The sequence below is a fragment of the Sorex araneus genome, chromosome 5 (assembly GCF_027595985.1).
Source record: "Sorex araneus isolate mSorAra2 chromosome 5, mSorAra2.pri, whole genome shotgun sequence".
NCBI lineage: Eukaryota > Metazoa > Chordata > Mammalia > Eulipotyphla > Soricidae > Sorex > Sorex araneus.
In genome coordinates this window covers 12208523-12221797 of record NC_073306.1, presented here as the reverse complement: position 1 = coordinate 12221797, position 13275 = coordinate 12208523, and the positions used below count along the sequence as shown (strand labels likewise).

General features: G+C 50.3%; 1 protein-coding gene across 1 annotated transcript in view; it reads left to right on the top strand.

Annotated features, from left to right (window-relative positions):
- ROR1 (receptor tyrosine kinase like orphan receptor 1) overlaps nt 1-13275 on the top strand; it is a 402488-nt gene that overhangs the window by 270039 nt on the left and 119174 nt on the right. Inside the window, exons 3-4 of the mRNA XM_055139263.1 lie at nt 3008-3295; nt 4090-4120. Coding sequence (XP_054995238.1) covers nt 3008-3295; nt 4090-4120 — 319 coding nt within the window. The remainder of the gene's footprint in view (nt 1-3007; nt 3296-4089; nt 4121-13275) is intronic.

Here is a 13275-nt window from a genome sequence, read left to right as displayed (position 1 = left end):
CTTTCTTTCTTTCTTTCTTTCTTTCTTTCTTTCTTTCTTTCTTTCTTTCTTTCTTTCTTTCTTTCCTTCTTTCTTTCTTTCTTTCTTTCGCCACACCCAATAGATGCTCAGAACTAACTCCTGCACTCAGGAATCACTTCAAGTGGGCTTGGGGGACCTTATGGAGTGCCAGGGAGTGAACCCAGGTCAGCAGCACACAAAGTAAGCTCCTTACAGGCTGTTCTCTCACCTGCCCCTTGACTAATATAGCCGTATAGTAGGTCTTGAAGTGAGGCCATCACAGGCCTCTGACTTGACTCTCCCTCAAGGCTGTGTTGGCACTTCTGGTTCTCTTACTGCTCTGCCATGTAGGCAGAATCTTTAGAGTCAGTTCACTTGTCTACAAAAGAACCTTCTGGGATTGTGATTTCCAACCTACTCTTGTGACCTTGGGCAGCTTTTTAACCTCTCTGTCTCTTTGTCTCTGTCTCTGTCTCTCTGTCTCTGTCTTTGTCTCTGTCTCTCTGTCTCTGTCTCTCTCTCTCTCTGGGGTTTTCTTGCGTAAAATGGGGATAATTATAGCTTGCAATCCCTGCCCAGGTAATAAGTACGTTAGCTGTGAGCTGTTATCATGGCCCTTATTGAATCACCATCGCTATCGTTGAGATTGTCATCATCATTAATACCAGGTTTGCTCCTGGGAGAGAGAAGGTCACTCAGGGATCCAGACAGACAAGCCAGTGGCCTGGCCCTCAGTTTGGCAGAGACGGGGAGCAACGAAAACATCTTGTGGCGGGAACCAAATAAAGTACAAATGCACGTCTGTACTGCTGAGCTGCTCTCCTGCCCTCCCACCCAGCTCTGGTGGTCTTGGGAAGAAAGGAGGGAAGACCTAGGAGGCATCCACCGTGTCGGTGTGCCTCCGCCGTGGAACAGGACTGAGCCCCCGAAAGCAAATAGGAATAGGCAGGCTCCCCCACGGAGGCTGGTTCGCTTTGTGCGGTGTCCAGCGGTGCCCGTGTCTGCTTCCTGCCACCGTGTGTTAGTCTGGCCACCTGAAAGAGAGCGCCAGCTGTCCCAGGAAGAACAGACCCCAGACCCCACGGTCTCAAGCCAGGGAGGTGAGGTTCTAGCTGAGCGAGTAGCACTTCTCTGTGCTGGACGCCTTTGTTGGGGTGCCCCGTGGGTGCTCTCAAGGAGGGGGACGTGTCTGGAACTTGCTGGGCCCAGCCCCAGCTTCAGGTCCCTCCCGGGACACGAGGCCCTTTCCCAAGGAGGCTGCCCCCGAGGGGCCCCGCTGGCTCCAGGAAGAGCGTGGCTGGCGGCCAGGGCTGTGTTAACAGCCAGACTGATAGCGGCCGCACAGACATGCGTTTCCACTTTCTTTGATTCCCGTCACAAGATGTTTCCATGTGTTAGACACGAGTCGCTCCCCGTCTTTGCCAAGCCGCGGGCCGGGCCGTTTGCTTGTGGAACTTACTAATGGGCAGACACAGATGACCCATGAATGGGAGCGTCCTTCGTGATCAGGAAGAAGTCAGCGCCCAATTCCCTGGCCGGGGATGGGGCTCGGGGAACCCAGTGGATGGCATTGTCTGTTCTCTCTGGGTCGAGACCGCACTTGGCTTCCAGCTGCCTTGTCCTCACCTGCCTGCTTTGAGAGTGTTCCACAGCCTTTCCCGACCGCCATCCCCGTCCGATGACCTTGTTTTCTGCCTATGCTCCCCACCCCGTCCTAGTCATCGACTCCCTAGTTTTCTGTGGCCTCCCCACTTGCAGGATTTTCACCTGTGGCCTCGTGGAATATCCTGGGGCCCTCGGGGCTCCCTCTGGCCCCTGTTGAGATACACGCCCCAGAAGGCTGTGGGGGCCAATTCACTCCCCTCCCCTGCCGTGTAATACTTAAGTGATTTGGGGGCAAATGGTTCATCCTTGAGGTTTCCTGTTCCACAAGGTCAGGACTGGGCTTGGTGAGAAAACCAACCAGTTGGGTAGATAATCAGCCATTTCCTATTTAAAAACAAACAAACAAAAAAAAAACCCTTTGTTTTTGCTGGGGCTGCTGGTGTCTTATTTGGGGGACACACCCTCAGTGCTCAGAGTTACCCCTGGCTCTGCACTCAGGAATTACTCCTTGCAGGCTCAGGGAATCACGCAGGATGCTGGGGATTGAACCCGAGTCAGCCACTTGCAGGGTAAATGCTTTACCTACTTCTACTATCATTCCAGCCCTGAGATATTTTTTTTAAAAATGTAACCATTTTCATTGAGATCCCTAGAGCATAGCACTGTCATCCCATTGTTCATTGCTGAGAGACAGGACAGGGGTTAAAGTATCCCTGGCACCATATAGTTCCCCAGCTACCACTCAGTGCACACCTTAGCACAGAGCCAGGAGTAGCCTCCAGACTCCACCAGGTGTGACCCCGAACTCCCCCCTCCCCAGAAAGCACATTTGTTTTAAACTAGAAAGCACCTTTTGTTTTCCAGAGTTTTTCTGCATAGACTTCTGCAAACCTCAGGTTTGACTCAGTAGTTTTCCAATCTCGGGTAGGGCATTTGCCTTGCATGAAGCCGACCCAGGTTCAAGTCCTCCGTCCCTCTCGGAGAGCCTGGCAAGCTACCAAGAGTATCCCACCCCCACGGCACAGCCTGGCAAGCTCCCCGTGGCATATTCAATATGCCAAAAACAGTAACAATAGTTTCACAATGGAGACGTTCCTGGTGCCCACTTGAGCAAATCGGTGAACAACGGGACAACAGTGCTACAGTGCTATTTTTTCAATCATGAGATCTGCGGGTGACTGTTTAATGTGTGTGTGTGCACGCGTGCATGCATGCGTGCGTGCAGATGTGCACACACAGTGAGGGAGGTTCCCTTCCAATGCATCATTTCAGATCTTGAGTGTCTCCACCATGCTGCTCCTGTTCAGCTCTCTGGGGTCCCTGGTCTGGATTGGGGTGCTCTCTCTGGGGTCCTCTCCACCGTCCGCTGCCCTCACCCGGCCTCCTGTGCCCTTGCTCGCAGATTCGTACCTGAGCCTGGATGAGCCCATGAATAACATCACCACGTCCCTGGGCCAGACGGCCGAGCTGCACTGCCGAGTCTCGGGGAACCCCCCTCCGACCATCCGCTGGTTCAAAAACGACGCGCCCGTGGTCCAGGAGCCCCGGAGGGTGTCCTTCAGGGCCACCAACTACGGCTCCCGGCTGCGGATCAGAAACCTGGACACCACTGACACAGGCTACTTCCAGTGCGTGGCCACCAACGGCAAGAAGGTGGTGTCCACCACCGGGGTTCTGTTCGTCAAATTTGGTAAGTGGCCTCCCTCGGGGATGGGGTGGGAAGAATGAGCCCGTGGGGAGCACGGACTCCGAGCCCAGTCCCGGCTGACGCCAGGGGAGTTGCGCCTGTTCTTCCAGATTAGCCGGCTGAGGCCCAGGCGTGAGGTTCAGTGCCCAGCAGAGCGGGGCTGGAGTCCAAGTCACCCCAGCACCCCAGCTCCTCAGGTCAGCGAGGGTGTCCTGTGTGCGTGCAGGAGTCGGGGAGACTCATGCCATGCCCCAGGCATCCTTCTACCCTGCCCAGCAGATCCCGGTGGGCCGAGACCATCAGAAAGAATCCCCCGGTAAATTAACCCGCCTCCTTCTGGAGACACCCGCTGCAGGTGGACGCCCACTCCTCTCTGGACTCTTTTTTTTTTTTTTTTTTTGCTTTTTTGGTCACACTTGGCAATGCTCAGGGGTTACTCCTGGCTCTGCAGTCAGGAATCACTCCTGGTGTTGCTGGGGGACCATATGATATGGGGTTCTGGGATTGAACCTGGGTCCGTCAGTCGTGGGCAAGGTAAATGCCCTCCCCACTGTGCTATTGCTCCGGCCCCTGGACTCAGTTTTCAGCACTAGTCTGAGCGTTTTCAGCTTTCCAGGTACCATTTCACCATTGTGCTTTTTCGTTGAGGTGGTTGGAGGGAAAGGGGCAGAATAATCTCAAGAATAAAAAAAATAGCTCTTGGCCCCAGAGTATTTGAGTAAAGTCTGTGACTTTGACCCTCCCAGGTCCCTCCATCCACCCACATCATTTCTTCTGTTTTTCTTTCATTTCTTCAGGGCCGCCTCCGACAGCAAGTCCAGGATCCTCGTAAGTACTTCCGGTCTCCTTTCTTGTTCTTTTGCAGCGGGTCCCAGGGCAGAGCACTGTTGGGCTCTGCTTCACCTGAGCACTGTGTCCCTGGCTTTTGTTCCACAGGCTCCTCGTTGGCCTGTTTGCTCCTTGGAAGGGTCACAGCAGGTCCACGCAGGGGATTGTTTCAGGCCTGGTGGTGGTGATTTGCAGCCATCAAGGCAGAAAGGAAACTCACAGTGTCTATTTCTAAATCTGTCTGATGTGTCACTGCCACCTTCGAGGACCATCAACCCAGAGAACGAAGCAGTGCTGGCTCGGAAGCCTGGACTCTCCCCTCTAGCGGACTCAGGAGTCGGTTCTCGTTTCTGTGAGCATTTCTCCTGCCTTCACTATCAGCGGCGAATTGATCACTTGGTTCTTGTTCCTTTTTGCAAAAAAAAAAACCACTCAGGTTGGAGCAATCATACAGTAGGGAGGGCACTCAGGTGACCTTGGTTTGATCCCCTCTGGTACCCTGTGCACCCCCAGGAGTGATTCCCGAGTACAGAGCCAGGAATCACTCCTGAATATTATAGTGTGTGGCCCAGAATAACAAAAAAAACTCGGAGGCAGGGCTGGTATGTGACTTAGAGGAACCGTCTCGCCTATGTGGGGATCTAGGTTCAATCCCTGCACTGCAAAAGACATTTAAAAAAAAAAAATGAACAAAATGTGGGCTCAGAATTCAGAGTTTTTTCTTGGAGAAGAAACTCCTGAGCCTGGATTAATGGTTACTCACAAATTTGATACACTCTGAGCCTGTCTCCCAGGGATTCAGGAGATGCCATGTCTTTGATGGATGCTATTTTTGGTCCACTTGAGCACGCTAAGAAATTCTCGTCTTTCCCTCCCAACACAGCCACGGGGGTATTTTTCTTTATGTGTATCTTTTATTTGTGAAGAAAGCCCCCATTTATAACAACAAAAAAAAATCCAGAAAATACAACCCCTATTTTGTAGCCTTGAGAAGTAAAATTCACCAGGCTCTGCCCTGAGAGCATTGAAATATCTGACCTAGACAACACCCATGGCAAGTCTAACAGCCACTTCATTTGCTCTTATCCCCTCTGTGCCACTTCATTACAGTGTGGGCTATTTTAATATATTTGTGTGTGCCTGGAGGCCCCGTAGCCCACAATCCCATTAATAAAACAGGTAATGGGCAAAAATAAACATTGGCCTTCCGCCACCCTGCTCGGCGAGTTCACCAGCCATCGAAGGCAACTCTTAAAGGGTGTTTAAAGTCGCCCGGTGCTAATTGCAGTCTGCCGGCCCAGGTAGAAAAATGCCAACTGATCTCGAAGCAGATCAGAAGTTTGTTTACGGCGCTCTGCTGTGTGTTGAAGTTAACCTTTCTCCCCCCAACCCCCCCCCAACACACACACCCCAGTGATCTCATGATCTGTTGATATGTGGAGTCCTTTTGAAGTCTTATTTAAACAAAGATGAAAACTTCTGTTCCTTGCTGTAAAAAATCCTTCCCACCCTGGCACTTTTATTTGTTCCTGTTAATCGCTGTTTCAATGTGCTGATAATCGGTATTCCGCATTGATGAAAGTGGTTCCTAATCGGCCTGGAACACGGGACTGTGGACTTTCTGCCTTTTGTTGTCTGCGGATCAGATTTTTTTTTGTTTAAATATCCTCTGTCCTTATGTCGTGAGGTGCCCACGTCTTGGCTGCCTCATTTCTGAGGAACCCAGCCTCGGGTCTCCCTGGGCTATGGATCGTGTGCAGTGGTTCTATGGCGCCTTTCTGAGTTGCTGTTTCTGGAAAGGCGATTGAAGTTGTCTGGGAACGATGCCGGGCCACCGCTAATGGGACCCTCTGATGCCTGCACCCCCCCCCCCCGCCTTGTTTTACCCGGGTGCCATGTTGTCTTTCACACAGCGCAGCTGGAGCCTGGTGCAGTTGCCAGATTTGCTTAGAGGGAGGCATAAGCAAATACAATCAAAGGTGCAAATGCCACTGAACTCTGGTTGGAACTTTGGTTCATGCTGCATACACCATCCTTGTTGGGTATTGCTACTTGGTATTTTGGTACCGTGTTTCTCTTTCTCTTACAAGACAGTCTCTGTCTCTGCCTCTCTCTCTCTCTCTTTCTCTCTCTCTCTCCTTCTCTCTTTCCAAGATGAACCCCTAAGTCAACTGCTCATTCTCTTCCCTACCCCAACTGGCAGCCGAGCCTCCCCGCAAGGGGAGAGACAGATAGCCCTAGGAGCCTTAAGAGGGTGCCCAAAGCTCTATGTCAAGTTGAACAATAGCTTTTCCATGGCAGGAGGGAGGGTGAAGTGCAGATGTCAAAGGATTGCACTGGCTTGAAGGTAGCTCAGCTGAATAACCACCAGGACTCAAGGGCAAAGCCCAGACGTGGCCCTCGCCTTTGAGCAGTGGACTTCATCAGGTGGCTGGACCCCGGGAGGACCTGGGCTTCCTGTGAGAGCCAGTCCTCACTGTGAAACCCAGGAAGACACCTGTCAGGCCTTTGGCACGGTCCCTCTGGCTTTGCACAGCAAACCACCAGGGTGGCCTTGGAAGATGCGGTCGGAGCAGGTGTAGGGGGCTGGCTACTGACGGGGGCTGTAGGCTGCATTCCCGCTGTCATTGCTGCTTCACCTCGAACAGTGATGGTGCCAAAGCAGCAGTTCCCCGGGCTACACCTCCAAGCCTCAGAAGGGAGAGATCAAGCGCGCAGGCGGTTCCTCAGAATCTGTTCTGTCCTCCCACATGGACAAATCGACTTTCGTCATGACAAAATTGAAAACATGCATGCAAAATTATGGTTTTTATATGACCGAAAGCCAGGAACTAGCCCAAAGCATGACTTTAATCATTATTATACATGTCTGGTATTCTGGTCATGAGCCAGAAAAATACTGTATAGAATTTATAGATTGCTATATACCTTTCCCATTAAAATTAATGGGAAATTAAATAATTTTTATGACCTTTGCATCAGGAAAGATGTTATTGTATATAACATTTTCACGTGGTGTGATGTCTCTTGACAATAATGCCAAATTAGACCAAGTTTCTTGAATCATTGTAATCCTTGTTTTGTTTTGTTTTTTCCAAGAATTTTATTTATTTTTGGAGGGGTCTTGGGTCACAGTTTGTGGCCCTAGAGGGCTATTTTCATTGTGGTTGCTCAGGTGGGAGTAGGGGTACTCATTGATGACAGTGCTCAGGGGACTGCAGAGTGCCAAGGATTGAACCCAGGGCCCCCTTCTGCTAAACATCTCCCCAGCCCATTTCTGGTTTTCCAGAACTCTTTTTTTTTTCCTTTTTAGGTCACACCTGGTGATGCTCAGGGGTTACTCCTGGCTCTGCACTCAGGAATTACTCCTGGAGGTGCTTAGGGGACCATATGGGATGCTGGGAATCGAACCTGGGTTGGGCTGTGTGCAAGGCAAATGCCCTCCCTGCTGTGTTATTGCTCCAGCCCCTCCAGAACTCTTTAACTTAGAGAGACCATATTTTTCTGATCCAATAGTAGCTATAAAATTGATTCTGAAAGTCATACTTAAATTGGCTAAGAACTTTTTCAAATCTTGTTTGAAGGTAATAACTAGAGTCTGATGACAAATATGTGGAGAAGATGGCAAAATGTTATTTAATCCTAAAATCAGCATCATACTTCACATGTTATACTTATTCTGTATGTACCAATGTAAGAGCAACATGAATTATTAATGTCTGGGTGCACTGAGACTGCTATACCTTACCCAGAGAAAAAGTGCCATAAACTGCGTGGCTTAAACAACGATGTTGGTCAAGGTAGAAACATTCAGATCAAAATGTTGCCAAGAGCTGGGGATAAAAATTCTCTCCTTAAGGCAATTTATTGGTGTTTTGGGGTATTCTTCAAGCTTTAGATGCATCACCCCAGTTTATGCCTTGATAGTCATATTTTATTTTTACCATGTTATCTCTAAATTTCTCCTTTTTCTACGAACACCAGTCATAAAGATTCAGTCCAATGACCTCATTTTCACTGGACTGGAGCAATATATTGCACAGCAGGTAGGGCGTTTGCTCTGCATGCGGCCGAGCTGGGTTCGATTCCTCCACCCCTCTCGGAGAGCCCGGCAAGCTACCGAGAGTATCCCGCCTGCACAGCAGAGCCTGGCATATTCTCCTCGTGGCATATTCAATATGCCAAAAACAGTAACAACAAGTCTCACAATGGAGACGTTGCTGGTGCCTGCTTGAGCAAATCGATGAACAATGGGATGACAGTGCTACAGTGCTACCTTATAAAAATCTCATTCTGATTCAATTTGTAATGGGGTTGAGATGATGTCTTTTATTAAATAAGCATTATTCTACTTACTTATTCTGGATTTTGAGCCCAGAAGTGCCCATGGCTTACTCTTGTCTGATACACTCAGGGCTCATTCGTGTAATGCTCAGGGGACCATATGTGATGCTGGGCAAGTTAAGGCAAATAAATGCCTTGTCTTCTGTTCTGTCTCTCCGGCTGATATGATTGAGACTTGATTTTAAACCAAATTCACACTCTTCTAGTTATTTCATTTGACTATGGTTTATAAACCCTTTTAATGTTTTGCTGGATTCAGTTCACTGGTAGTAAGAATATTTTTTAATCTAAAAAAATTAAAGTTTATAAAAATACTCATCCACATTTTTTATGGTGATAACTGTGTGGTTCTATCAGGAAAACCAGGCTCTTAGAATGAGCTGACATGTATTTCCTTGTCTTCAATCTTTTGAGACTCATTTGCAAAGGGTTATAGTCATCATATTCATCTCTTTAGTATTTGATTGGGAAGCGCCAGTAAAGCCAATTTCATTTTGTGGGAAGTTTTGAAATGGCCGATTTAACTTTCGTAGTTCTCATAGATCTATTTTCCTTTCTTTAAACAAAATTTTTGCAGGGTGGTCCCCCAAATGATGCTCAAAGGGTCTGAGTGATGCTCTCGGCAGTACTGGGCCAATCCAGCTGGTGGTTCAAGGCAAGAGCCCAAGGATCTGGTGTTCAAAAGGAGAGAGAGAGAGAGAGAGAGAGAGAGAGAGAGAGAGAGAGAGAGAAAGAGAGAGAGAGAGAATGTGCTTGCTACAGAGGCAGGGGAGCGTGGGGGGTGGCGGGAGGGATACTGGGAACATTAGGGGTGGAGGATGGGCACCGGTAAAGATAAAGCTACTCAATTATTATGTGACTGAAACGCAATCACGAAAGTTTGTAAGTCTGTAACTGTTTCTCATGGTGATTCATTATTTTAAAAATTGAAGAAAAAGGATGTGGTGCTGCTCAGACTCTGAGGTGCCGTGGGTTACCTGGGCTACACCTGGCAGTGTTCAGGGGGCTGTGCAGTGCTGGGGATTGAACCGGGGGCAGCTGCATGCAAGGCAGGCCCCTTCAGCCCCGAACTATCTCTCTGCACCCTTGATTTTCCTTTGACTTTTGTTCTTGAGTCCGTTTTCATAGTTTGTATCATTCTGAACTTCTCTCCATTTTATCTAGATGGTGTAAGGCCTTGGCAGGTAGAGTTGTTCGTAGCTTCCTCTCTCGTGCTATTTCTGTAATATTCGTATGTGATGTTCTCCACTGTCATTCCTGATTTGACTATCATTTTTTTTTAATTCTTGGTCAGACTAGTCTAGTTAAAGGTTTTTCAAGTCTTGCTGATCTTTTCAAAGAACTACCTTTCCCTGGAAATCAGAGCATTAAATAATAAAATGTTGAAAAGCGGAAACTGGGTCCCTGCTTCTCAGACATTGCTGATGTGAGGTTTAGCATCTTCCCAGGTATTAAAGGTCCTTCCCGGTCCTTCCCAGACATTCTGTGGTGTCTGTGCTCCCCGTCTGTGAATAGGGACTTACCGGGGGGATGAGTTCCTGAAGCTTCTGCTCCATTAGCTTGGTGACCAGCTAACCAGTGGACAGGATTTTTACCTCGCTGGGGGAGGGGGACACGCCTGGTGTTTCTCAGGGCTGACTCTTGTCTCTGTGCCCAGGGATCATTCCCCCTGGTGCCTGGAAGACCCCAGGTGTTACCAGTGCTGGAACCTGGGCCAGAGGGGTGCAAGGCCAGCACCTAACCTCCTGTTCTTTCTGTCTCTCTGGCTCCAACAGGCTTTGTGGTTGTTGCTCTTGTTGAGGTTTTTTAATTGTTTTGTTTTTGTTTGGGGACCACACACATCGATGCTCAGGGCTTAGTCCTGGCTTTATGCTAAGGGATCACACCTGGCTGGGCTTTGGGGACCATATGTGGTTCCAGGGATCAAACCCGGGACCCTGCTTGCTATAGTATCATTTGATGCAACCCCCCTCCCACACACACACACATAAACATACAACATTTAAACCACTAAGTCTCCACCTTTTGCCAGGAGTCTGCATGTGAATTAGGGGGCTTGCCGTCAGCACCCCAGCAAGTGTAAGTGCCTTTGCTTTCATTTCCAGCGGGACCCTCAGAGCTGGCTCATGCAAGAGCTTGGGGTTTTCTCAAGTCTCCCCCGGGGGACACACCTCTCACGAGCATCTCCTTCTGTAGCCCCGAGATATGTCAGCGCATCAAGCCTCCTACCAACAACCTGCTTCCTGGTCTCCCCTTATGCCTCTTTATGCCCATTATTCCCCCACTGACCCCGCGACCCCAGGCAACCTGGAGTTCTTTACACCACTGCAGACAGGGAAGGCTCTTCCTACGCCAAGATGGGGTGTGGGGGGGAACAAGCATTTCACCCCCAGAACTCTGATCTACCAAATCCCAGTCACTTTTCCGGAATGAGCGCTCCTCAGAGGGTTGCAAGCTTTTGGCTGGTTTCCCAAAATCTGAAAAATGCTGATTTTTCACAGTGTGTGGGACAGGGCCAGGTTCTGGGAGGCCTTTATCCTTTCATTCTTTTTTTCCGGCCTGTCCTGGGGCCCCCTCTGCTCCGGGTGGAGAGAGATCCAGGGAGAGGGTGTCCCCTGCACCCCTACAGGAGCCCCAGCTCAAAACCAGCGTTTGGGCAGAGAAGGCCACGCCCCTTGGTGTGGAAGAGCCTCACGGTGCTGACAGGGCCGGAACCAGACCGATCTGCCTTCCCACCCCTGAAGTTATATTTCTTCAGGATCTTTCCATGGCACCCTCTGCTGCTCAACAACCACCTCCTTTGGGGTTGCTGGAAGCTTTTTCCCGATCTTGAGCTTCCCAGGTACACAACAGCTCCAAGCCCACAAACACTGCATCGACTCACGTTGAGCAATATTGATCCATCATCTTGCAGACCAGACCCTCAGCCACTTTCGGTGGAGGCCGTGGCATCTCACGCCACGTCTAGGGCCTGAAAACTGGACCCTCCTGCCCATTAGCAAACGCTCTGGACACCTCCCATCTCCTCCCCCGTGCCTTGGAGTCAGTGCCTAGCTCTTTTGGAGTGCTCTCATGTGAAGTTTCCTTCTCTCATCTCGGAAGCCAGAGCGAGCCCTTAGGAGCAAAAATAATCTGGATCGGAAGGAGTACAGCAGGGAGGGTGCTCACGGTTCACTCGCAGGTGCTAATTTGATCCCTGGCACCCCATAGGGTCCCCTGAGCCCAGCTAGGAGTGGCCCCTGAGTGCAGAGTACTGAGTGCAGAAGTAAACCCTGATCACTGCTGGGTGTCGCCCCCCCCCAAGCCCAAAATAAATGAAATAGAAATAACCTTCGAGCCTGTGAACACTTGAGATTCCTTTCCGTGAGGATCCCCCACTCATTCTCCTGGCCTGTCTCTGCCCGGCTCTGTGCTCCTGACCCTCGTCCCGATTCCCCACTCCAGCCCAAAGAGAGAGGTTCCCTGGGCTTCCGCCGTAGACCTGCTCCTGACCCTTGTCTTGGGGGATTGGTCTCTGGTCTCCTCAGGATGTCCCCTTCTTGTCATGTTCTCACCTGGACCGTCAGGTGCTCAGAGACATCCCTGGGTGTGATACAGTTCTAGTACGGCCCTTCCCGGCCTCTATCCACCTTCTGATCACTGCGCGCCTTAACTATTCAGTCATTCATTCGTCTGCTGAGTAGCTTCATCTCGTCTGCTCCATCTCCGCTCTGTCCCTAGTTCTCGGACACAGCGAGTGTTTGGTAACGAGCCACAGAAAAATATCCATAGTGCAGCAGGTAGGGAATTTGGCTTGCACGTGGCCGACCTGGGTTCCATCCCCGGCATCCCATATGTTCCCTAGAGCACCGCCAGGAGTAATTTCTGAGAATCCCCAGGTGTGATTTCCCACCCCCACCCCCCAAAATAAAAAAAACAAACAAACAGGATTTTAAAACACAGCCAAGTGAGGCCCCTCTGAGGCGGGACCGTAGCAGCTCTCTGCTGAGACTGAGGCTGGCAGCAGTGAGAGAAGGACAGGGACGCACCCAGTGTCCGGCGATCACAGGCATATCCCTCCCGTGGCAGGGCTGGCAGCTGCCCGGGCCCCTGTCCACGGAGCGTCTCTTTTTTTTTCCTTTTTGGGTCACACCCAGCGATGCTCAGGGGTTAATCCTAGCTCTGCACTCAGGAATTACTTCTGGCGGTGCTTTGGGGACCATATGGGATGCCGGGGATCGAACCCGGGTCGGCCGCATGCAAGGCAAACGCCCTACCCGCTGTGCTATCGCTCTGGCGGAGCTTCTCTTCCTGGCACCTGAGAAGTACCCGCATTGGGGGCTGGTGTGTGACGAGGGCAGGGAGCATTTTCCGTCTTCACTCACCCTCTGAAGCCTCTGCCAGCCTCTAGAAATGGGCTCTGGTAAAAGACAAGGTCTCGAGCTCCAAGGTTTGCTGTGGCTTTTAATGAAGATTCGGGGAGGCATAGAAAGCAGCCGGACACGCTCTCCGCCCAGACAAGATCCAGAGCAGCCGCGCACGGCACGGCCCCTCTGCCCCTTCAAGACTATGATCCGGAAGGTCTGCTAACCCATTTTGGCACCCCGCGGCCTCTGATCGAAATGCATCTAGACTGTGAGCTGAGCTAAAATATCAGAAATCCAAAACTGAGCTCCTATAATCTTCACTCTCAGCCATGGAAAGCAAATTATCAAATGATGCCTTTTCAGCAGGTTTTATTGTTGGGGTTGGGGGGGGGAATTCCAAATAATAATAGTAAGTTCTCTGTTGAAATATTGAATGTATTCAGAGTATAGAGAGAGTAAAGTGAA